General features: G+C 40.9%; 1 protein-coding gene across 4 annotated transcripts; it reads left to right on the top strand.

The window, feature by feature from the left end:
* Positions 1–1,206: 1,206 nt before the first annotated feature.
* On the top strand, positions 1,207–22,955 carry nadka (NAD kinase a). Of its 4 annotated transcripts, none has more exons than XM_056422613.1 (12): positions 1,207–1,313; positions 1,917–2,091; positions 5,101–5,184; positions 13,932–14,061; positions 14,245–14,353; positions 14,813–14,898; positions 14,998–15,100; positions 17,154–17,296; positions 17,636–17,735; positions 19,403–19,560; positions 20,321–20,403; positions 20,751–22,955. In XM_056422613.1, the coding sequence occupies exons 2-12, from the start codon at positions 1,934–1,936 to the stop codon at positions 20,896–20,898; spliced, it is 1,302 nt and encodes a 433-aa protein (XP_056278588.1). In that variant the 5' UTR covers positions 1,207–1,313; positions 1,917–1,933; the 3' UTR covers positions 20,899–22,955. The 4 variants fall into 4 exon arrangements, with proteins under 4 accessions (XP_056278588.1, XP_056278590.1, XP_056278589.1 ...); XM_056422615.1 differs by having other exon boundaries at positions 1,224–1,313; positions 1,854–2,091; XM_056422614.1 differs by lacking the exon at positions 1,207–1,313 and having other exon boundaries at positions 1,331–2,091.
* The last annotated feature ends 428 nt before the right edge of the window (positions 22,956–23,383 follow it).

Consider the following 23,383-nt stretch of genomic DNA (forward strand, 5'->3'; position numbering starts at 1 on the left):
TTATACTCATGTATACATTGAGATTTCACAAAATGTTTGGCCATGAAAATTTGGTTTAAAGTCCTGGAAAAACTTCGGTCAACGTGTATGAACCCTGGTTACTGTAAACTTTAAAAGGATTATAAAACTTTTAATTTAATACTGATGCCGCTGCGGTATATATGGCCCATGTGAGTTTAGGTTTATCTGGAGATAAATCTTTTATCCTCGCGGTAGTAAATGATTACATTGAAACCCATATTCATATTTACTCAAGTTAACCAAAACTGTTAGAATTTAATTTACAATGTGACAGCCTGAACAAGATGTGCCTATGTGACACATTTAATGATGCATCGCTGACATATTACCTTATTTTAAAAGGTGAAATACTTTTGAACTCCACCCTGTCTTTAAGCAATATACTGTGCATGTCATAGAATATTATTCATATTTTACATCATGACATGTCATGTCTGGAAGGGTAATAAATAAATAGCTCTGTTACAGTTTTAAAAAAAGCATTATTCCAAAGGTTCGATCCATGGAAGTGTTTAACAGCCACTAAGTGGGTGATATGTGCACAATGAGCCAGAAGGTGGCGCTGTCGCACTGTGATCAACAGGTTGGGCAATAACTTCTTTGCTGTATGGCTCACAAAAACACTAACACTGTCTGTTTGGGAGACAAACTACAAAGTTGGACTACGTCCCCTCGTCACACTCCACATGGGCCAATAGGGGGCCAGCACCTGATGTTTAACCCCCACGGGCCCCTAAAGCGAGGTCATTCTGGCCATGCTCAGCAGTTTAACGATCAGTCCAATTGCATAAACATCCAGATGCAATAACTATTCAAACAAACTGTAAACATGTCCAGTTGCCACTTTGGTATGATATGAGGTCACACTTAGTGATATATGGAAAGGGACTCAATTTTATGTGTATTAATTTTAAATGCAGCATTATAAATGAACAATTGAGCAATGTATTGTCTTATGAAAAGCACGAACAATCTAATCAATTGAAGCGCGTTTACAAGCCTGTTAAAAATATATATATAGTTGTCCTAATCTAATTACATAGTTATTTATTTCCCCTCTGATACAATCAGAAAGTTATAATTCCTGATCCTCCCTCGGTCAAGTCGTCCAAGATGACGTCAGCGAGGAGAGAGCCCCTGATTGGTCGGTCCGCACCAGGAAGCCATGAGCTGACTGTTGACAGCTCTCTGGCTAAGTACGGCGGCGGAACAGTGCTGCCTCATGAAGTAACGGCGAGGCTTTGGTCCAGCGGGTCTCTTGCCGCGCTCCAACACATTTGTGTCGTGCCGCTGTGGGTGAAAGGTTTTGTCCTTGGCAACAGACGTGAACGATATGAGGCGTTGTGTTGCGCGTGCCCAGCTACTCGCTTAGCTCGCTACCTAGCTCTACTTAGCTCCCTGTGGATCTTCTGCCATCCGGAGCGTCACCATTCATCCGCTCAACGGGCGCGCGCGTTGCCGTTAAATCTAGTTGGAGCCAACGCCGCTCGACATTTTGGGGGAATTGATAACTCTGTAGGCTAACTGATACCGTCAGATAGCTTAGTGACAACGGGGCTGCTAGTTATTCAACTGACGTTAGTTATTCACCTGCGCGTCGCTAAGTTACAGCTAGGTTAGGCTAGCTGAGGTGTTGTGGTCAAAACGGCAACCTCGCGTGACGTAACTCGCGAACACTTTTTTTTATTTATATAACTCGCTTGACTTCATAAACTCTGTTATTGTGCTGCCACTTAATTGACTTTCATAACTTTGAGAGTTTATCCGGCTTAAAAAATGAATATTAATTATAATATCGCATTGTTTTATAACTTTATTTCGCGTTGATGCAGACCGAATTCGAACTGACCGGAAGTGATTCGACTCGTTAATCAGTGACGCGCCCCGCCTGTCAGTTTACTCGCAGTCTGAGATGGACGGCGGAGAGGAGGTGCGAATGGACGCTGCCCCGCACTGCTGCTCCACCTGTGATGGAGGAGGGGAGGTCGCCGGGCGCAGCCTGGCTCGACGCAGCAAGAAGACCCGCAGCCAGAGCGCCTCCTCCGCTGCCAGCTCCTCCTGCGACTACAGGTAAAGTAGTGCGTCCCTCCTCAGTCTTATGCTTTATTGTTGGCAAGATGCCTGAAATATGGTATCCGTTTAATACACGTTTAAGAGATTGCTTCGTCTTGTTTTACCATATATAATGTGTCGGTAAATGCACCTTTTTTAAATTTTGAACCATCCTCATGCCGACTGGTTCACCTTTACAGCCTCATAGTTGACACTTGCTCCATGCTGGAGTTTGTTCATCACCTATGTTAATTCAATTCAATTCAGTTTATTTGTATAGCCCAATTTCACAAATTACAAATTTGTCTCGGAGTGCTTTACAATCTGTACACATAGACATCCCTGCCCCAAAACCTCACATCGGACCAGGAAAAACTCCCAAATAACCCTTCAGGGGGAAAAAGGGAAGAAACCTGGAGGAGAGCAACAGAGGAGGATCCCTCCAGGATGGACAGATGCAATAGATGTCATGTGTACAGAAGGACAGATTTAGAGTTAAAATACATTCAATGAATATGACAGAGTGTATGAATAGTTCATAGTAGGCATATTTCACGATGGAGACCTCCACGATCCATCAGGCAGATGGCGGTGGGGAGGAGGAGTTGGCGGAGTCTCAACAGTGGGCGGAGTCTCAACAGGACAGTGGCGTAGTCATGAGCAGGAATTCCACGACCCAGACGATCCATCAGGCAGATAGGATCTATGCCGTCTCATAGGGTCCGATGACCCCATGAGACGTGAAGTCAAAAGGACTCCGGGGAGAAAGCAGAGTTAGTAACGTGTGATTGAGAGATGAAAATTCATCCTTAAGGAGAGAAAAAAGAGGAGATAGGTACTCAGTGCATCCTAAAACGTCCCCCGGCAGCTATAAGCCTATAGCAGCATATCAAGGGGCTGGACCAGGTGAACCTGATTCAGCCCTAACTATAAGCTCTGTCAAAGAGGAAGGTCTTCAGTCTACTCTTAAACGAGGTGACTGTGTCTGCCTTCCGGACTGAAATTGGAAGCTGGTTCCATAAAAGAGGAGCTTGATAACTAAAGGCTCTGGCTCCCATTCTACTTTTTAAGACTCTAGGAACTACAAGTAGTCCTGCATTTAGTGAGCGTAGCTCTCTAGTGGGCAATATGGTACTACAAGCTCCTTAAGATATGATGGAGCATCACCAATCAAGGCTTTGTAGGTTAAGAGAAGAATTTTAAAAGTGATTCTTTATTTTACTGGGAGCCAGTGCAGAGCAGCTAGTGCAGGAGTGATGTGATCTCTTTTCTTAGTTTTAGTGAGAACACGAGCTGCAGCATTCTGGATCAACTGGAGGGACCTAAGAGATTTATTAGAGCAGCCTGATAATAAGGAGTTGCAGTAATCCAGTCTCGAAGTAACGAACGCGTGAACCAATTTTTCTGCATCTTTTTGAGACAAGATGTGCCTGATTTTACAGCCCTCTTTCCCCCCCCCCCCCCCCCCACTCACGTCAGTCTAGCTCCTGTTGTCTCCCGCCGGCTTCGCGTGAACTCATCTTTCATTTGATGCATCTACACGTTGGTTTTGTTTGTGTGTCGGTCTAAATGTACAGACGGCAACACGATGACCGTGGGATCTCTTTGAACAGACGGCCGCTGCCCCTCCGAACACTTTTTGAGCGAGTCGACACTATCTTTGCGTGACGTGTGTTCACGTTATGTCAACAGCGGTGAGGTTTTTCACAGAATCCGACTGCTGAGAGGATTTGTCCGGCTGAGCGGCGCGTCGAGTGCTCTTGTCGTCGGAGGCGGTCGCCCGTTGGCTCCGTGTCATTGACCTTTGACCTCTCCCCACCCAACACAATCGTGTTGTTTCAACAGATTTTCACATGTTCCGCCGTGCCTCGCTTTGTCTCTCCCTCCGACACACACTCGCAACGCTTGCACTACGCACTGAGCTTCTCTAAGGTGACTCCCCCCATTGAGATTTTTTTTTTCTCAACTCAAAATTGTCTGGGAGCCATATGCCGTCACCGGAAGAGCCACATATGGCTCGCGAGCCATAGGTTCCCGACCCCTGATCTAGGCGTTGCTCAGGTAACACTGTATTCACCCACTGGCGCTCCCTTTCTATTGGTTGGCACATTTGTAATGTGAATTCACTCTATTGTGGAAGTTGACAGTGAAGCAGGAATGATCAGGAATAATGTTAACGGTTATTAAAACTGCCGGGCCTCATTTGGTCGTCTGCCGACGCAGCGTTCGCAGTGCAGAGACTTGAGACAATTTAGCATTTTTGCATTATTAGCACTGATCCATTGTTCAACACCGAAGGTCACGGAGAACATTCGGCCCGTTTTTAATGTAACATTTTAGGAAGAGCAGTGGGCCGTCACAAAAAGATCCGCAGGCTGTGGAATAATCTCGTGGCTCTTTCTCTAAATGCCTCAGAAGGGCACTCGGCCTTCACTTCCCCTTCTTCTTTTAAACGGGGAAATGAAAGTCAGAATTTAAGTCCAAATCTTAAAGCGTAAACAGGCATTTAGGCATTTTGAGACATCGATCGGCGACACATGCCGCTCACAGTAATGGGAGTGTAACGCTTCACACAAACATTGCCTCTTTTCCTTCGCATTGAAAACGCGGAAGGTAATGTTTTGATCGCCGTGTATTTATTTATTTATTTTATTTATTTATTTATTTGTATGCGTGTTACTCGCATAACTACAAAAGTATTAAACCGAATCGCATGAAATTTGGTGGGATGATTGGTTATTATCCGGGGACCATTTGATTAGATTTTGGGATCGATCGGGTCAAAGGTCAAGGTCATGAAAAAGGTCAAAATCTTTATCTTTATCCAATTGGCATGCAACTAATGCCAACATGTTCATAATTCAATGCCCAATCTTGTGCCCGTTCTAGTTTTTTATTGTTTGAAATCAGCACGCAGCTTAACGTCTTAATGTTTGTTCTTTTTTCTTTCACAACTTGGACAGACGTTTGCACGCATTCTGTGTCTTTAAAACCGAAATGTTTTGCATTTGTCGTCCCGTCTTGCAGGAGGTCCCAGTCGCTTCACGGACCAAGCCCTGTGACCACGTTCGGCCCGAAGGCATGCATGCTGCAGAATCCACACACTGTCATGTAAGTCGGACGGAGCAAATAGTTTCAACACCACGAGGAGGGTTTGTGCTCTCTTTTAAAAAAATGTTTACAGGGTTCGTACGGACACGGAAAACCTGGAAAAGTCATGGAATTTTAAAATGTGCATTTCCAGGCCTGAAAGTCCTGGAAAAAACGTAAATCATAAAAGTTTTGGAAAAGTCATGGGAATGTGTTATAATCACATGTTCATTTACGCAGAGTTTGAAATAATGAATATGTTTTTTAAAGAAAGACGCTCAAAATATAAGCCGGCGTACGCTCTCAATACGCAACATGTTCTAAATTGTTCATGTTTATACCGAGATTTCAGTTTGGTCATGAAAATTTGGTTAAAAGTCCTGGAAATCCATTGATCAAAATGTGTAAGAGCCCTGTGTTTAAGATAAGAGTCAGTGTACAACATTCTCAATCTAGAAGCAGAAAGCTACCGGAGCCACTTGTGGTTGCTTTTTTCAACTACTCGCTGTCACATTTTTCGGGGAAAAAGTTGAGCCTGACTCAAACTTTCCCCATACTCGCATAATTAAGTGGAACAGATGAATTCTCTCTGTTTAATATTCCAACACCGTGTTGAATAAATACAAGACTTTTTCACGTAGCAACAGGGTGCCGTCGCCGCTGATTGGCCGGCGAGCGCTGTGTGTAAAACGAGCCGCCCGTCTATGAATGCTTCAACCATCTTTTCATGTCGCTGGACCAACAACAAGCTTCCTCCCTAATTTAAAGGCAGTGTGAAGTATATGAAGGTAGATTTGTGTTTTTATAACGTAAAAAGATTTTGAGAGCAAATTTGAGATCAGATTTTTAATTATAGAGCAAAGATTTTTGATTTGCAGCAACAAATTCTCGTTTCATCAGCAAAGCTAATTAATTTACTTACAAACGAGAAATTTTCTCTCCAAACCTTTTTTGTTTGTTTGTCACAAATCTACCTTCATAGAAGTACGAGACGTCTTTATGGTTCGTAAAAAAATCAGAAGTATCGAACGTCGGACCGGTTCCATCGTCGGTGCAGTTTGCGTGACGCTAAAAAATAAACGTGACCGTCGTCTCCTCGACCGGCAAAGAAGTTTTTGTTTTAACTCCATCGGGTTTATAACGTTTAAACATTACCTGACGGCGCGTGGCAGCCGCGATGGAACAACTCGTGCTAACTAAACCGCGACGCCACGTACATCATTTAGCTAGCTTACGGTACGGAAATATAAAGAAACCTACATCCACTTTGTGTTTTTACGTTTTTTCTTAAAGTGGAACAAGATTGTTATTCGCCTGAGCATTGGCGGGGTGGAGTGACATCACTCTTGTTCTCCGATGAGTCGATTATTAACAGCTGTTCTATGGAGGACCTAAAATGGCTTAAGTATAAATAAATAAATGCATGTATAAATAAATAAATGCTTAAATAAATGTATAAATAAATACAGGAATAAATAAATAAATGCTTAAATAAATGTATAAATAAATACAAGAATAAATGTATAAATACAGAATTGACAGCTCATTTGAATATACGGACACGTAAATGTCACACATAAATAAATGAAGAAATACCTGTGGACACATAAATAGAGAAATATATAAATGAAGAGATACAGAAATGTAGAAATATATTTATTTAATGATGTCCTGTTGATTTATAACTTATATTTATTCATTCCTGTATTTATACATTTATTTAAGCATTTATTTATTTATTTATTCATGCATTTATTTATACTTAAGTCATTTTGAGTCCTCCATACCGTTCTCCCTGTAGCGGGTCATACAGCTACATGGCCAACATGGCCATGCTGGGTATTTCTCCTCAACTTGTCGTTTCTGAGAATCTTATGACCTCACGAGCCCAGTCTTGCACTTTAATGTCCTAATATCTTGTGTCACTAAAGAAGCAAAACTACGATCATTCTGCGCCGCGTGTCAACACGCACGCTCCCGATCGGCTCGTTTCACTGCTTTTTTCAATGAAATATTGTAATCCGAGCACGTGCTTCATGGTAGTATTTGTTTTTTCTACATCTAATATTAAAAATGCATTGTATTTGTATAGTGCTTTAAAAGTTACTCAAAGGCCTTTTTTACATGGTAAAAACAGAAATAATAGAATCAATAACAAATGTAAACAATAGACATACCGGTAGGAAAGGAAAAGCATACAGGACTAGCATCACAGGGTAACCCTCCTATTACCTTTGGGGTCCATTTGACCCCATTCAAAGTTTAACGTCTCTAAAAAAATGATTGACATCATTAGTTTTGATTCATATTTCATGACTTTTCCTAATTTATTGGGGACAACTGGGAAAACATAAAATGCACATGATGATATGTTTTCAATGTCCTGGACACAACTTGTACGCATCGGTGTTCTTTGGGGTCAATTTGACCCCAGGCTGTTTTTCACTGTGTAAAACATAAGGAATATCAACTTTTTTATTTATTTAAAGGGATATTTAGGTCGTCAACAAACAAATATAAAGTACCTCACACTTAAACTTGGGAAACAATATTAATTAAAATAATTTTCTGGAGGTTTTAATTGCCGGGGTCAAATTGACCCCAAAAGTAGAAGATGTTAGTACATTTGAAGGTAACAGGAGGGTTAAAAGCAGATTATTAATTTAAAGAATATTGAACTAGTATTCTTTGCTGTGTGGGGAGCCAGTGGAAGTTTTTAGGGGCTGGGGTTTCAATACAAGTGATTAGAAACATAATCGTATAACCTCAAACGCAAGTTGCTGCAGAGCTGTCGCGCTCGGAGGCAGCAGGTGTTTGCTGGTATTGTGTCACACCATCATGGCTCTCTACCCGTCGTCAGACTGTTGTCCTCTTGAGTCGCTCTGTCACGTAAGTCGCTCACAGCACTGTTTGCTCTCGGCAGCTAATTGAAGATTTAGCTTCTTCAAAGCTGCTAGACGGGTTAAAAGTAGCAGAACCAGTCGAGTGTGTGTGTGTGTGTGGGCGGTGGGGGGGAGGCAGGCAGGTGTTATGTATGTCTTTGGATTTATTTTGTGAGACAATAAATGTGTTTCTGGGATTATAAACAAACAAACTGCACGCAGATACGACGACACCCATTGCATAATTTTGGGGCGGCTGTAGCTCAGTGGGGTAAGAGGGCCGTCCTGCAACCGCAAGGTTGTGGGTTCGATCCCCGCTCTCCCCATTAGTTGCAAGTCGAAGTGTCCTTGAGCAAGGCACTGAACCCCCAGTTGCTTCCTGGGCGCATCACTGCAGCCCACTGCTCCTTAATAACTAAGGAGGGGTTAAATGCAGAGAACTAATTTCCCCTTGGGGATTAATAAAAGTGTATATTTATTTTAATTTTATAATGACACAGCCTACTGATATTTTTCACCCCGCACTTCCTCTTCCTGCAGGTCGTCAGGGACTTTTAATGGAAATTGGTCATTGTGGAATTTTTTGTGGGTTGACAAGGAAGCAAAAAACATTTTTTTTTCCTACTTGTTGATACTTTAAGGGTGACGTTATGACACTATAATTAAGAGTAGGATATCAAGATTAGTTTTTATATATATTTATACAAATATATGTATATACAGTATAATTATATATATTTATATTAATATATATATGTATATACAGTATAATTATTAGGGCTGTGAAACGATTAACATTTTTAATCGGGTTAATCACAGGTTTTTGTGGATTAATCATGATTAATCACATATTACCGATATTCTCGGTATATTTTGTGAGAACATAGAGATTTATGACAAAAGACGGATATATACATTTATACATTCTTCTATACAATGGTGCTGCAACTCAGCAGTTATTTAGCAGTTTTCTTCCATATGGAACATTAATACATCTTCATCCTAAACAGAATGTTTAACCCTCCTGTTACCTTTCGGGTCAATTTGACCCCATTCAATGTTTAATGTCGGTGTTCTTTGGGATCAATTTGACCCTAGGCTGTTTTTCACTGTGTCAAACATATAAGAAATATCAACTTTTTTATTTATTTAAAGGGCTATTTAGGTAGTCAACAAACAAACATAAAGTACCTCACACTTAAACTTGGGAAGCAATATTAATTCTATTAATTTTCTGGAGGTTTTAATTGCTGTGGTCAAATTGACCCCGAGGGTAAATTATGTTAGTAAATGTAAAGGTAACAGGAGGGTTAAACAGAACATTTTTCTCTTGTTTGTCAACCATTAACTCCACCATGATACAATCTAAAGGCCTCTAGTCTTCCTCTAGCAGCTGCTGAGGCAAACTGACTGTGTGGGTTTTCTTAATGAACTGGGCCGTGATGAAAGGGACGGCGGGGACACCGCTGCAAAGCTGAAACCTCACCGGCCCGGACAGGTGGACAGATTGACAAGTGACTTTTTTGCTCGGTCCCGATGCGCGCACGGAGCTCTGTGGCGCGAGACGGAGATCGATAAGTGTTAACGCAACGCGAAGAGACAGAAATGACATGCTGCTGTGGAGATACGATCAACAACAGACGTTTAGTTTAATAAAAGAACAAAGACGTGCTATAGAGAACATGTCAGGGGTGGGCCAATCTCTTTAATGTCATGCGATCTACCGACACTACGCCGCGATCGACTGGCAGGTCGCGATCGACGTGTTGAGACCCTGATCTACAGGAAGTAAAAGTCGTAACAAGGTTTCCGTAGGTGAACCTGCGGAAGGATCATTACCGATGAACAGACCGTCTGCATGAGAGCGGACAGAGTTCAGATTGAAGTGGTGTATTGGAAGCTCATTCTGCAAGTGACTTTTTTTTCGTCCCGACGACCAACAACAGACGGATTGGAAGCTCATTCTGCGCATGCGTTAAAAAAAAAAACTAGTTAAACCTGGAATTGAATTAACTGAGTTAACGCGTTATTTTTCACAGCACTAATAATTATATATACATATTTATATTAATATATTTATATTAATATATATATAATTATATCTTTATCTTACTTTTGTATGTTTATGCATCCTGTGTCATTTAGAATCATTTAAGTGTTTTAAACAATGCATTCTTATAATAGAGAACAATCATTTTGGCTTAATAGATCTTGTGAGCCATAATCCTTCTGCCATTAGAGTAGACATACTCGTTTCAGGAACAGCATTGTTGTGTGTCAGTAAATCTCACCCGTCCTATAAGGAGAGTCTTTCCCTGAAATGGGTGTGTGCAGCACAGCCGAGTGGGCTGAGCTGAGTCGAAGTCAATTTAAAGATGAGCGAGAGCCTTAAATTCAGCCTCAGAATGCACCAGGACGGTTTAGTGTCAAGTCCTCATCGGGACCAGTATAGCCGCGGTGGATCCAGCCCGAGTGCTCGCCGGCCGACCCTGGAGCCCGACCACGGCACGCAGAGAGAGAGAGAGAGAGACTCTCCCCCTGAACCTCGCTCAGCCTCTCGGACCAGCCGGCTTCACGGTGAGGAGTGAAACCGATCCCGTTGCCACAGCCGCTCAACTGTGTGTCGCAATCGAGGAAGTAGTTTGAGGTAGAAAATGAGCCGTTCTGCCAGCGCGGGCCACCAGGACAGAGGCCGGGTCTCCACCTGAACCCTCACCGCGAAGCAGCAGCATCCTTGTTACATGTGTACAGCCATGAAGTTCAACCAGTGCGTACTCCAGGACACTCCTGGGAACCCCGGCGAGAACAAAGTGTGGAAATGGTGAGAGCCTTTTCTTTCTCAACAGAGAGAACCAGTGTTGATGATCGGAGAGCACGTCGGACCGATGCCACGCTGCAGCGGGTTGGACAACGTGCACGGCTGCTTGAGTTTACCTTGAATGAAGAAAGAACCATTTTAATATTTGGCTTAATTTGATCAGGGTTTGGGCTGCTATGGTTTTTTTTTTTTTAGGAGGCTGAAATCAACGATATGCGGTAGTAGTAGTAGTAGTAGTGTGTGTGTGTGTGTGTGATCACAGGCTGGATGTGTTGCAACAGCATGGCTCTGTGGCTCGAACAGAGGGTTTTTTGTGCGTTGTGTTTCTATTGTCAGGGTGTGGATGCTTTTGAGGTGGACAGAGGAGAAGCTGTCCGCCTCAAATGCTAATGAAGTATTTGCTTTGTGTCGTCGTGTTTGTTTTGGGAGAACGCGGCCGTACACGCCTTTCCTTTTTTTGCGGTTACCCACGGTCGGTTTCATCGGGCTCTCGGACTAGGAAGTGCTTTATTATATTTGCACGTGTCTCCACCTGGGGTGCGTTTTCTTTGGAAGTCTAAACGCCAGAGGGATCCGACACCCTGACCGAACGGCGTCTAAACATTTGTTGTTTAATATGTACAGTAGCAGATCGTCTGTTGCCACATGTGCAGGCGTTGACACGCTGCTGAAAACCTGTTCGGTCGGGGAGAGGCGTCGGAGCACGACGACAAAAATCACCATCGGCAAAAAGGCTCACGTAAGGGTGTCCGCTGGGATCCGCAGTAAAAAAAACAACAACATGAATGCGGCAAACTGTCTCTCACACTGCGTGACGCTCTTGTACGACCAGAGGGAAGAACATGTGGAGTGGAACTAAAGCCGAATGTTTACGTGATCGCCCTCAGGAATCGGCTACACCGATGTGTGCGGCCGGTTCTAACCCGGCTTATTTACCGAAATATTTTTAAAGGTAGGACGCCTTGTCTGGTCAGAGCTTAAATATCTCTGAAATATCATGTCTTTTTGTTTCATCCCTCAGGAGTTCCGATTGTTCACGCCCCTGTTGGTGTAATCATTTATTACGCAACGGTTTTCTCTCCGGTTTCGTCCTCGTGGCTCTTTGCTCGCCATCTCAGAATGCCGTGATTTCAGAGCTTTAGTTGAAGACATTTATATTACCTTCGCATTGAAAATGCGGAAGGTTATGTTTTGATCGCCATGTATATATTTATTTATTTGTATGCGTGTTATTCGCATAACAAAAAAAGTTTTAAACCGAATCGCATGAAATTTGGTGGGATGATTGGTTATTATCCGGGGACCATTTGATTAGATTTTGGGATCCCTTCAAACAAAATTCAACATTAAGGCCACACATTTGGAATTACCTCCCTCAACCTCACAGTTAATTAATATCACCTCCTCAAATAAATTAATCTCAAAAATATGTAGTATAATATCACACTCTGAAATAATAACCATACCAATAATAAAATGGGAATTTGACTTGGCTATCACTCCTGATGCCGACTTCTGGACCAAAATTTGTACTAATATATATTTTATGACCAAAAATACAAATTTACAACTAATACAATATAAAATACTTCACAGAATTCACTACACTGGGCACAAAATGTTTAAAATGGGTTTCACTACAGATATCTGTCCACATTGCATGCAAAATACTCAGGATAGTTACATTCACGCCACCTGGCACTGCACACCAGTTCAACACTTTTGGAAACAAATAACTGAGTCACTGTCTGTTTTCCTGGGCTGCCTCATCCCATTATCCCCATCACTCTGTTTACTGGGAGACATCTCATCTATAAACCTGAGCAAAACAAACTGCAAAATACTTCTCGTGGCCCTAACTATCGCCAAGAAAACAATCCTCGTGAACTGGAAATCAAGGAATAACACACATATCTTACACTGGAAAAATTTAATGTCAGAATATATTTCAATGGAACAACTCACCTCATCTATCATTTACAATACAACAGAACACCACGACATCTGGTCATCATTCACTATAGAATATATACACTTTTATTAATCCCTAAGGGGAAATTAGTTCTCTGCATTTAACCCATCCTTAGTTATTAAGGAGCAGTGGGCTGCGGTGATGCGCCCGGGAAGCAACTGGGGGTTCAGTGCCTTGCTCAAGGACACTTCGACTTGCAACTAATGGGGAGAGCGGGGATCGAACCCACAACCCTGCGGTTGCAGGACGGCCCTCTTACCCCACTGAGCTAAAGCCGACCCATTTTTTTTACAAACATGACACCACTCTTATTTTATTAGTTAATTAATAAATACACACGCACACACATATACACATGTACACATGCATCTGTTTTTCTTTCTTCTTCTCCTTCTAATTATTATTATGTTTTTTTTTTTTTTTTTTTCCCCCCCCCCAGAAATATTCTGACTTTATGATGTTATGTCCATTGTTTTGTCGTCTGCATTGTTTATTGTCCTCTAGGTGTTATGTCTATGTATTGTCTTTTGTCTTAAAATAAAATTATTTTAAAAAAAAATTTAAAAAAAAAGATTTTGGGATCAATCGGGTCAAAGGTCACGGTCACGGTCAAAATCTTCTTTTTACCATAGCACGGTCAATTTTTATCCAATTGGCATGCAACTTATGCCAACATGTTCATAATTCAATGCCCAATCTTGTGATATGCGAAGGTATGCGCTCTACCGAGTGCCCGTTCTAGTTTTTTATTTTTTCATCCTCAAAACTTTGCCCTTTCACTGTTTGCATTCTGCCAATAATACCCCCAACCCACTGCTAAGGGTTGAGATCTGGAGGGGGGGGACAGGCGTGCATACGATACGCGTGTCGGCTGTATGCGTCTGCAGAGTGGACTTTATGCCGGTGACCCATCGGTCCTGATTCTGAGGAACAATGGGACGCTTCGGTTTGTTTACACCTCTTTGCATCGGCCACGCTCTGGGGTTCAAGGCTCAGGCCTTTGCTGATGCAATGTGTGTGTGTGTGTGTGGGGGGGGGTAATTCTCGAGTCCGTCTTCCCCCCTCATGAGCTCCGTCTCGTGTTTTGTGTGTTCAGGCACATTCAAGACCCCGCCAGCCAGAGGCTGACGTGGAACAAGCCACCACAAAGCGTCCTCGTCATCAAGAAGATCCGCGACGCCAGTCTGCTTCAGCCCTTCAAGGAGATCTGCACGTTCCTCACCGAGGTACGGCCTCCGATTCACCGCTGGTGACGCTCAATGTGGCGATGGCAACAATGAGCCGAACTCTGGGTCTGAGGGGGCAAAGCTGCAGAGGAATCGACGCAGAGACAGTTTGTGTGGGACGCAGTCTTTCTCTCAAAAGTCCTTGCTGGTAGTTGCTAATGTGTGTGTGTGTTGTTTTTGTAGATGAAAGACTTGATTGTTTATGTGGAAAAGAAAGTTCTGGAGGACCCAGCCATTTCAGACGATGAAAACTTTGGAGCCATTACGAAGAAATTCTGCACTTTCAGAGACGGTATGGAAACTCCCTCGTGTGTGTGCAAGTGCGTGTGGATATACATGCGTGTGTGTGTGTGGGTATACGTGTGTGTGTGTGAAGATACATGTGTGTGCGCACGTGTGTGTGTGTGTATATATATATATATATACACATGCGTGTGTGTGTGTATAGATATATATACACACACATATATATATATACATATGTGTGTGTGTGAATATATATATAATGTGTGTGTATATATATATGTGTGTGTATATATACACTACCATTCAAAAGTTTCAGAACACCTCCATTTCTCCAGTTTTTATTGTAATGTACACAGTTTAATTTCTCAATTTACTCTGAAATTAAAGCATAAAACACATAAACAATTGGAGATAAAAAATAAATCATGGAATCGCTTTGTTAGACAGTAATCTACATATGTTAGACAAGATCACTAAAAGCTGTATTGTCTTTCTATTCCTTTAGATCTTGATGACATCTCCAACCGCGTAGACTTCATCATCTGTCTCGGTGGGGATGGAACTTTGCTTTACGCGTCTTCGCTCTTCCAGGTATTCAGCCAGTGGTGCCTCACTTTTTATAAAGTACCTGTGTGTGTGTGTCTTTACATGGTCTGACACACCAGTCCTCTCCTTGCTTTCTGATTGTAGGAGAGCGTTCCACCAGTTATGGCCTTTCACCTGGGCTCCCTGGGATTCCTGACACCTTTCAAGTTCGACACCTACCAGTCTCAGGTCACCCAAATTATCGAAGGTAGTGAATATTCTCCAACCTGTCTGAACCACTCTTGTTCTGTTTTGCATACTATGTATGTCTTTGATGTCAATGAGATAAATAACTGCGCCTCCACTTCTCCAGGTTGGTCTGCATTCTTGTGTAGGTGGAAGCATTGACTATACAGGACTGTCTCAGAAAATTAGAATATTGTGATGAAGTTCTTTATTTTCTGTAATGCAATTAAAAAAACAAAAATGTCATGCATTCTGGATTCATTACAAATCAACTGAAATATTGCAAGCCTTTTATTCTTTTAATATTGCTGATTATGGTTTACAGCTTAAGAAAACTCAAATATCCTATCTCTAAATATTAGAATATCATGAAAAAGTATACTAGTAGGGTATTAAACAAATCACTTGAATTGTCTAATTAACTCGAAACACCTGCAAGGGTTTCCTGAGCCTTGACAAACACTCAGCTGTTATAAATCTTTTTTTTAACTTGGTCTGAGGAAATATTAAAATTTTATGAGATAGGATTTTAGAGTTTTCTTAAGCTGTAAGCCATAAAGAATAAAAGGCTTGCAATATTTCAGTTGATTTGTAATGAATCCAGAATGCATGACATTTTTGTTTTTTTAATTGCATTACAGAAAATAAAGAACTTTATCACAATATTCTAATTTTCTGAGACAGTCCTGTATATATGTATATATATATATGTGTGTGTGTATATATTAGGGCTGTCAATCGATTAAAAAAAATTAACTAATTAATCGTACATTTTGAAATTCATTAATCGCGATTAAAAGTTTGTTTCTTTTCTTTTTAAAGACAAAACTTCACAGAGCTGTGTTTTCAAAGAGGCTCCTACCTATGAAGTGCCAGTGAGGTATTTAATATTGTGGATGATAAATTGTTTCTTCAGTGAAACATCCAGATTAGTAAAAAAAAAAGAAGTATATTGAGACCCCATTGGTCCTGTCATCTTTAACACTGAACAACAGAACCAGTGGCCTTGGTAACTGACTGACATTCACATATGTCACGTTAACCCTCTGGAGGCTGGGGGCATTTTATACATTTTACAAAACATGTAAATTCACCTTTTAAAGGCGTTTGCATGTGACACATACCCACGTGTTATACAGCAAACATTCCAGAACAATCTCAGCTCTATATATGAGGCTCAGTTGTCCTCGTGCCGTGTTCTCTGGTTCTCTGACTGACAGGCTGCTATAGAGCCTTACCCGTGAGGTGGGAGGTCCTTTGTGATTTACTGAGTGTTCATTGGTTGTTTTTTTCGCTAAATGTTGACAGACAAACGGATTGACCAATCACGGTGAAGGTTTCGTGTGACGAGTTCTTTCCGCGCCGTGTCCCCCGACACGTCGCCCCTCCGTTCCTCTGTGTATCAGAGGGAGCGGAGGAAGGAGGAGCAGGAGGAAACCCGACTGATTCATCCACGAGTTAAACTGATTTATGCTCCTTATTTTCGCGGAGAAATAATTGTTTTAAAAACGGAAACAGTGTTAAACCGTACTGCCGCGGTTTGACATTCAGGGGAGTGAAAAAACTTCAACGAACACCGGAAGTAAACAAAGTTGCGTTAATTGCGTTAAAATATTTTAGTGCATTAACGCGGCCAAATTAATCGCATAGATTAACGCGTTAACGCTGACAGCCCTAGTATATATATATCTTCTTTTTTTCTTTTTTATTTAAATTATATGCGTGTGTATATAAATTTATTTTTATGTGTATTTTTAATTTTTATATATGTATATATTATTTGTATATATTATATGTATATATTATTTATAATATATATGTGTATATATTTGTATATTTATTTATAATATATATATATACATAAGATGTATGTGTATACATTTATTTATAATATGTATTTATATATTATGTGTGTATGTATTTGTATGTTTATCTATGTGTGTGTATATATATTATATATTTATAATATGTATATATTTATTTATAATGTATACATATTTATAATGTATACATATTTATTTATTTGTATATAATATGTGTATGTTATGTATGTAATAATATAAATGTGTATGTAGGTAATGCTGCCATCGTCCTGCGAAGTCGTTTGAAAGTCCGGGTTCTCAAAGAGAGCTGCGAGAAGAAGGCCAAAGTTGACGAGAACTGCATCATCCTGACCAACGGGGACGTCGAAAGCAGCCGGAGAGCGGTGCAGTATCAGGTAACATCTGCACCCTGTTACCGCGCTAACGGCCAATGGGCTGTGGGTACGCACTGTAAACATGACAAACCGGGCAAAGCCATGCGGTTCCAACAGAATGACTCGCTTGACTTCGCCGCGATGCTTTTTGGGGCGGTTCACAACATGTTGTTGAAGAGCCACGACCGTAAACACAGAGACGGATCTCTGACTGCAGCTAAGTGGTTAATCGTGATTGAAAGGTTTGTTTACTGACACAAATCCCATGATGAGGCCCGGTGACTCGTCGAGTGCAGAGTGTAGACCAGGTGTTGTGGTTTATGACAAACGGGTGACCACGTGTGTGTGTGTGTGTTTCAGGTACTGAACGAGGTGGTGGTGGACAGAGGACCCTCCTCGTATCTCTCCAACGTCGACCTCTTCCTGGATGGACACCTCATCACCACCGTGCAGGGGGACGGTGAGTGGATAATCTGCCTGGGGAAAACCCAAATGCTTCCAAGGGTCCGTCTAGGTTGCGCCGCACCTCCGCCATTTTCATTGGCTGTCAAGATCAGTGCTGCAAGGCCGCGAGCGGTGACTGGCGTAAAACCAGTCTGATGGGGCGAGACGCAACTTCTAGTCTCTGTACCTCGGGCGTCACCTCCAAACAGGTGTTCAATTATATACACAAGATTCTAGACATTTTCTGTTGACATGACAGCACATACTGGAGTCACATGGTGGGTTAATTTAGTGGCTTGCGTGAACACTGAATATGCAAATGAATTCCACCGTGTGAGAACGAACGCACTCACTGAACAAGCTGTACTTTTTTAAGAATGTGATGTGCCCTGTGGCAGCATTAGAAAAACCTCTGCACCACCCTGTTGGTTTTTAGTGCTCAATCAATTGTGAGGGTAATTGCATATACTTTTGAATTCAATCGGTTTAAATAATTTATAAATCAAAATACCAAGTGTTCTTTGGTGCCAGTTTCTCTGTATGATGAGAGAATTAATCTATTTTAATGAAAATATATATACACTACCGTTCAAAAGTTTGGGATCACTTAGAAATGACTTTATTTTTCAAAGAAAAGCACTGTTATTTCAAGAAAGATAACATTAAATTAATCAGAAATACACTCTACATTGTTAATGTGGTAAATGACTATTCTAGGTGGAAACGTCTGGTTTCTAATGAAATGTCTCCATAGGTGTATAGAGGCCCATTTCCATCAACGATCACTCCAGTGTTCTAATGGTACATTGTGTTTGCTAATCGCCTTAGAAGACTAATGTCTGATTAGGAAAACCCGTGCAATTATGTTAGCACAGCTGAAAACAGTTATGCTGGTGATATAAGCTATACAACTGGCCTTCCTTTGAGCTTGAAGTTTGTAGAACAAAATTAATACTTCAAATATTAATCATTATTTCTAACCTTGTCAATGTCTTGACTATATTTTATATTCATTTGATAAATAAAAGTGTGATTTTTCATGGAAGACACAATTGTCTGGGTGATCCCAAACTTTTGAACGGTAGTGTATATATAAACTTTTTATATGTATTTATATTGTGTATATATTTATTTGTATATGTATTTATGTGTATATATTTATTTATCTATTATAATGAAAATAAGTGTGTATATATATATATCTTTTTATATGTATTTATAATATGTATATATTTATTTTTATATGTGTATATATATGTGTGTATATATATATATACTTTTAAATTCAATCGCTTTAATTCATTTATAAATCAAAATACCAAGTGTTCTTTGGTGCCAGTTTCTCTGCATGATGAGAGAATTAATCTATTATCATGAAAATAGGTGTTGGTTGCAGTCCTAATCTATTCTAGAGTGTTGGTGTGAGATTAAGAGGCCAACAGGTGTGTTTCTATTTGACTTGTCCAGACATATTTTGTTATCTGTTCACTTTGATCTTTGATTTCTAGCTGGGTGGAGTAAATGGACAACGTTGACCTCGAGCTTTTAAAAACCTGCACGTACTTTAAAATATCCAAACGTTTCCTCGTCGCCCTACACGCCCGCAGCGTGCGTCACCCAGACGTGCCGTTGTCGTCCTCTAACCCATCGTATCTGTGCCCCCCCCCCTCCCCTCCCCCTCAGGTGTGATCGTGTCCACGCCCACGGGCAGCACGGCGTACGCGGTGGCAGCGGGAGCTTCCATGATCCATCCCAACGTCCCGGCCATCATGATAACGCCCATCTGCCCTCACTCGCTCTCCTTCAGGCCCATCGTGGTGCCCGCCGGGGTGGAGCTCAAGGTACGCTCACCGGCTGAGTCCATTCAGGACACACGGGGGTTTGCACCGGTCTTACCTACAGGGTTCGTACGCTCATGGAAAACCTGGAAAGGTCCTGGAATTTTTTTAATAGTTATTTTCAGGCCTGGAAAAGTCCTGAATAGAATTAAATCCCCAAAAGTTTTAGAAAAGTCATGGCCATTTTTTATATGCATATGTTCATTTACACTGAGTTTAAAATAATGAATATGCTTTTGAAAGAATGTAGCTCCAAATTTAAGTCGGCATACTCGCACATTTTTCGCGCCGCAAGTGAACGCACCCTAACTGAAAAGACATGCATGTTTATTCTTTTAATCAAACTATTGTGTCTCATTCATTTGTGTGATTTAAGGTTATAAACTGTATGCTCTGTAATTCTCATTGTTGGTTTGAAAACGACATTTTCTCACTTTCATGGATCCACCGAGATTTCAAAAAAAATGTTGTCATGGAAATTTGTTTTAAAGTCCTGAAAATCTATTGGTGAACATGTGTATGAACCCTGTTCCTAATATGCATCTCCTGCATGTGCTCATACTACGACTATATTAAATCAATCAGTTGTCCAAAGAGAGACAGGCTGGTGTTACAGGGTACCTCCAAATGATATACACCAAAAAATACCTATTGTGTTAAATGAAAAGAAGTAAAGTGACTGGTGGATTAATTTCAGTAAACATTTTTGTGGTTTAAGAGTACATAAAAAATAATACAATTTGTTTGTGTGATTATTTTTTAGATAATGCTGTCGCGTGAAGCGAGAAACACGGCCTGGGTGTCGTTCGATGGGAGAAAGAGACAAGAGATCTGCCACGGGGACAGGTGAGCCGACGAGCGACGCCGAGTAAACGAAGGGGAACAAAAGCCCCGAGACGGATCAGAAGTTCAACGCTCGGCTTCCTCAACCCATACCGGCTTTGTTGCGTAACCGTGGCAACCGGCTTAACGGGTGTGACCCAAACGGTTCACCACTCTCCAGATTGTGTGTGTGTGTGTGTGTGAGACAAACGCCCAGAGTTGCTTCAGGAGGAAGTTGCGTTGCTGCATCTGATGTCAACACGTCCTCTTTTGTGTGTTTTTGAGCACCTGGACTTTTCTCTCTTGTTCGTCGATTGTGACACAAAACCTGATTTTATTTAAAAAAAATTTTTTTAAATCTTTTGTTCCAGTATTACCATCACCACTTCCTGCTTCCCTGTTCCCTCCATCTGTTTCCGGGACCCGGTCAACGACTGGTTCGAGAGCCTGGCCCAGTGTCTCCACTGGAACGTGAGGAAGAAGCAGAACTACCTCAGCTCGGAGGACGAGGAGTTCTGAGGCGTCTCTTCAAGGCCTTCGCCAAAGTCTCAAGGACCCCATCAGTCCTGGTTTTTAGTTTGATCTGTTTCGCTCTGTTCTTCTTCTTCTGGATCGCTCTCACCAAACTCCATTCAGAATAGTCGTAATAACGTTGCCTCCAATTTTGTTTAAATGTGTTAATTATATTTAAGCATTAGTGTTTTCATACTTGGTTTCAAAAGGCCCTTTTTTCCACAAGTCTTTTTTATTTTATTAATGCTATTTCCCCCCTCAATGACACTCACTCCCGCTGCGAGTGACAGGAAAGTTATCTACAGCCTATTGGCTGAAAGGTGAGGAGGCGGAGACTGGAGACAACTCCACACTCTTAAATGAGGACTTTTTTTTTTAATGAGTGTAATTTAAAAATGCGAGAAAGACATACAACATTGAAAAATGGGCATTTTGAGATGAACTGAAATGAAGAAATAGCAAAGGGAGGGAGGTCGGGCCCGGTGTGTTTGAAGAGATCGGCTTTTGACAAGTAATCCGGAGGGAATACAAAACTCGGGATGAACTTGGACTAAAGCTTTGAAGGGCCGTTATCGCATTACTCTTGGTCCGTTTTGGCACTTTTTGTTTTTTAAGATGGACGTCAGGGACACATCTCGTACTTTATAAACAACAAGTTAGTTCTTTCAGTCGAGGTTGGACGTTTTTCAACAAAAAAAAGAACATTTAATTAAATCAAACTCACACAAACGTACACAGTGTTAATCAAATCAGGAAAAATAACTGATGTAATGTCAGGAATGAAATGACAAATGTTGTCTTACAGCTTTCTGTAGGTGCATCGTGGGGCGGGGGAGGGGAGGGGAAAGTAGATTCACAGCACATCTACTTGGCAATAGTGACCCAAATGTACAGACTGTGCCTTAAAACGCTGGTATATCGTGAATTAATAGGAATGTAACTTTTCAAGGTTTTCACGTCGTTGCGGCGGCGCCATCACACACTCGTTGTCGCCACATGCTGTCGCCGCTGTCGTCGCCGTCTGCTGCACACGGCACTCGAGTGGCCGTCTTGGGTCGTTGCGTAACCTCCGTTCTGCAGTCGTCGTCGTTGGCGACGCGTTGGATGATGTGTCGGAGGCGCAGGGCGGTGGTCGTCGCTCCCGTGTCTTCAGTGTCCATTTTTTAACGTCCGTTTTTCCAAAACGCCGTTTAAGCCATAGCTGAACTGTGTGTAGGGTTTATCGACCGGATGTCTGCGGGTGATTTTTAAGGATTTGTAGTCTTTCCGACTTTGTTCACTTTGCTACAACTACACTGTGTTGATGAATACTTGTGGCCTACCGTACACGTCTGTCCACATGTGTTTTTATAGATCATAATTAATATATATATTATATGTTAATATATGTATGTTAATATATAAATATATATATAAATATATATCTACACAAATATATATTTATTTATATATTTATTTATATATATAAATTAATATATACATATGTTTTATTATAGATATACTCACAAAATCTAAATTGGCTTAACAAATTGTGTCTGTAACTCCAATGGACCAACTGAGCTCTGAAAAGGCAATCATTCCTTTAACTCTTGGGTATGTGTGTATATATTGTATGTGATGTTTGAATAAGATTTATTTTGTAAAGTCAATATGTTTATTAATCCGTTTACATTGTATCTTATCATTGCTGAAAATAAATCTATTTGATACTTTTTTACATTAATAAGCTCTATAATTAATTATTTTTGTCGACCAATACGTCTGTCTGGCAACGTTTTAAAAAACAGCTTTTAATATATTAGAAGTACTTGTATAGCAGTACTTCTACAACAACTTGATGACATATTTTTCATCAGTTCTTTAACATGTGTGAAAACAACATGTAAAAGCAAGAAAAACAAAAACATCTTTCACTTCTATTTTCTAAGTCGTTGTCAACTCTCAAAGTGCTTTTCATTTTTCTCACTGACTTTTGTATTTGTATGTTTGTTTCTAATATGAATCCTACTATTCCTTTTTTTTTTTTTCACAGCACTTTAATAAACGGTACATTTAACGAGGGAGTGCGTCTCCTCCTGTCTGATCCTTGTGCTTCACTGAAACCTGAAGTCCTCATGGCTTCGTGTGCTCTGAATCCTGAACTATGGTGCAAGTCATCAATTCGCCACTGAAATCGCCCCCTGGATGCAACTCCAGTTCTGTGAATATGTTATATTTTTAATGCGCTGCAGAAAAAACAAATATTCCAGTGTCTCCCAAAGAAGTAGTTGAGACGATGCAGATTACAGGGTGGAAAAGTTTGACATTAACCATTTAAAAAAAGCTCAAACTAAAGTTAGTCCACATTGGATGTAATTTAGAGGACGAAAACAAGATATTTCTCAGTAAGAACAGCTTTTATTTAGGAAGAAAACAAATAGTTCTAAGTAAAAAAGCTTTTATTTTGGAAGAAAAGATATTTCAAAGTAAAAGCGTCTTATTTCGAGAAAAA

Source organism: Pseudoliparis swirei, chromosome 9 (genome assembly GCF_029220125.1).
Source record: "Pseudoliparis swirei isolate HS2019 ecotype Mariana Trench chromosome 9, NWPU_hadal_v1, whole genome shotgun sequence".
NCBI classification, from domain to species: Eukaryota; Metazoa; Chordata; class Actinopteri; order Perciformes; family Liparidae; genus Pseudoliparis; species Pseudoliparis swirei.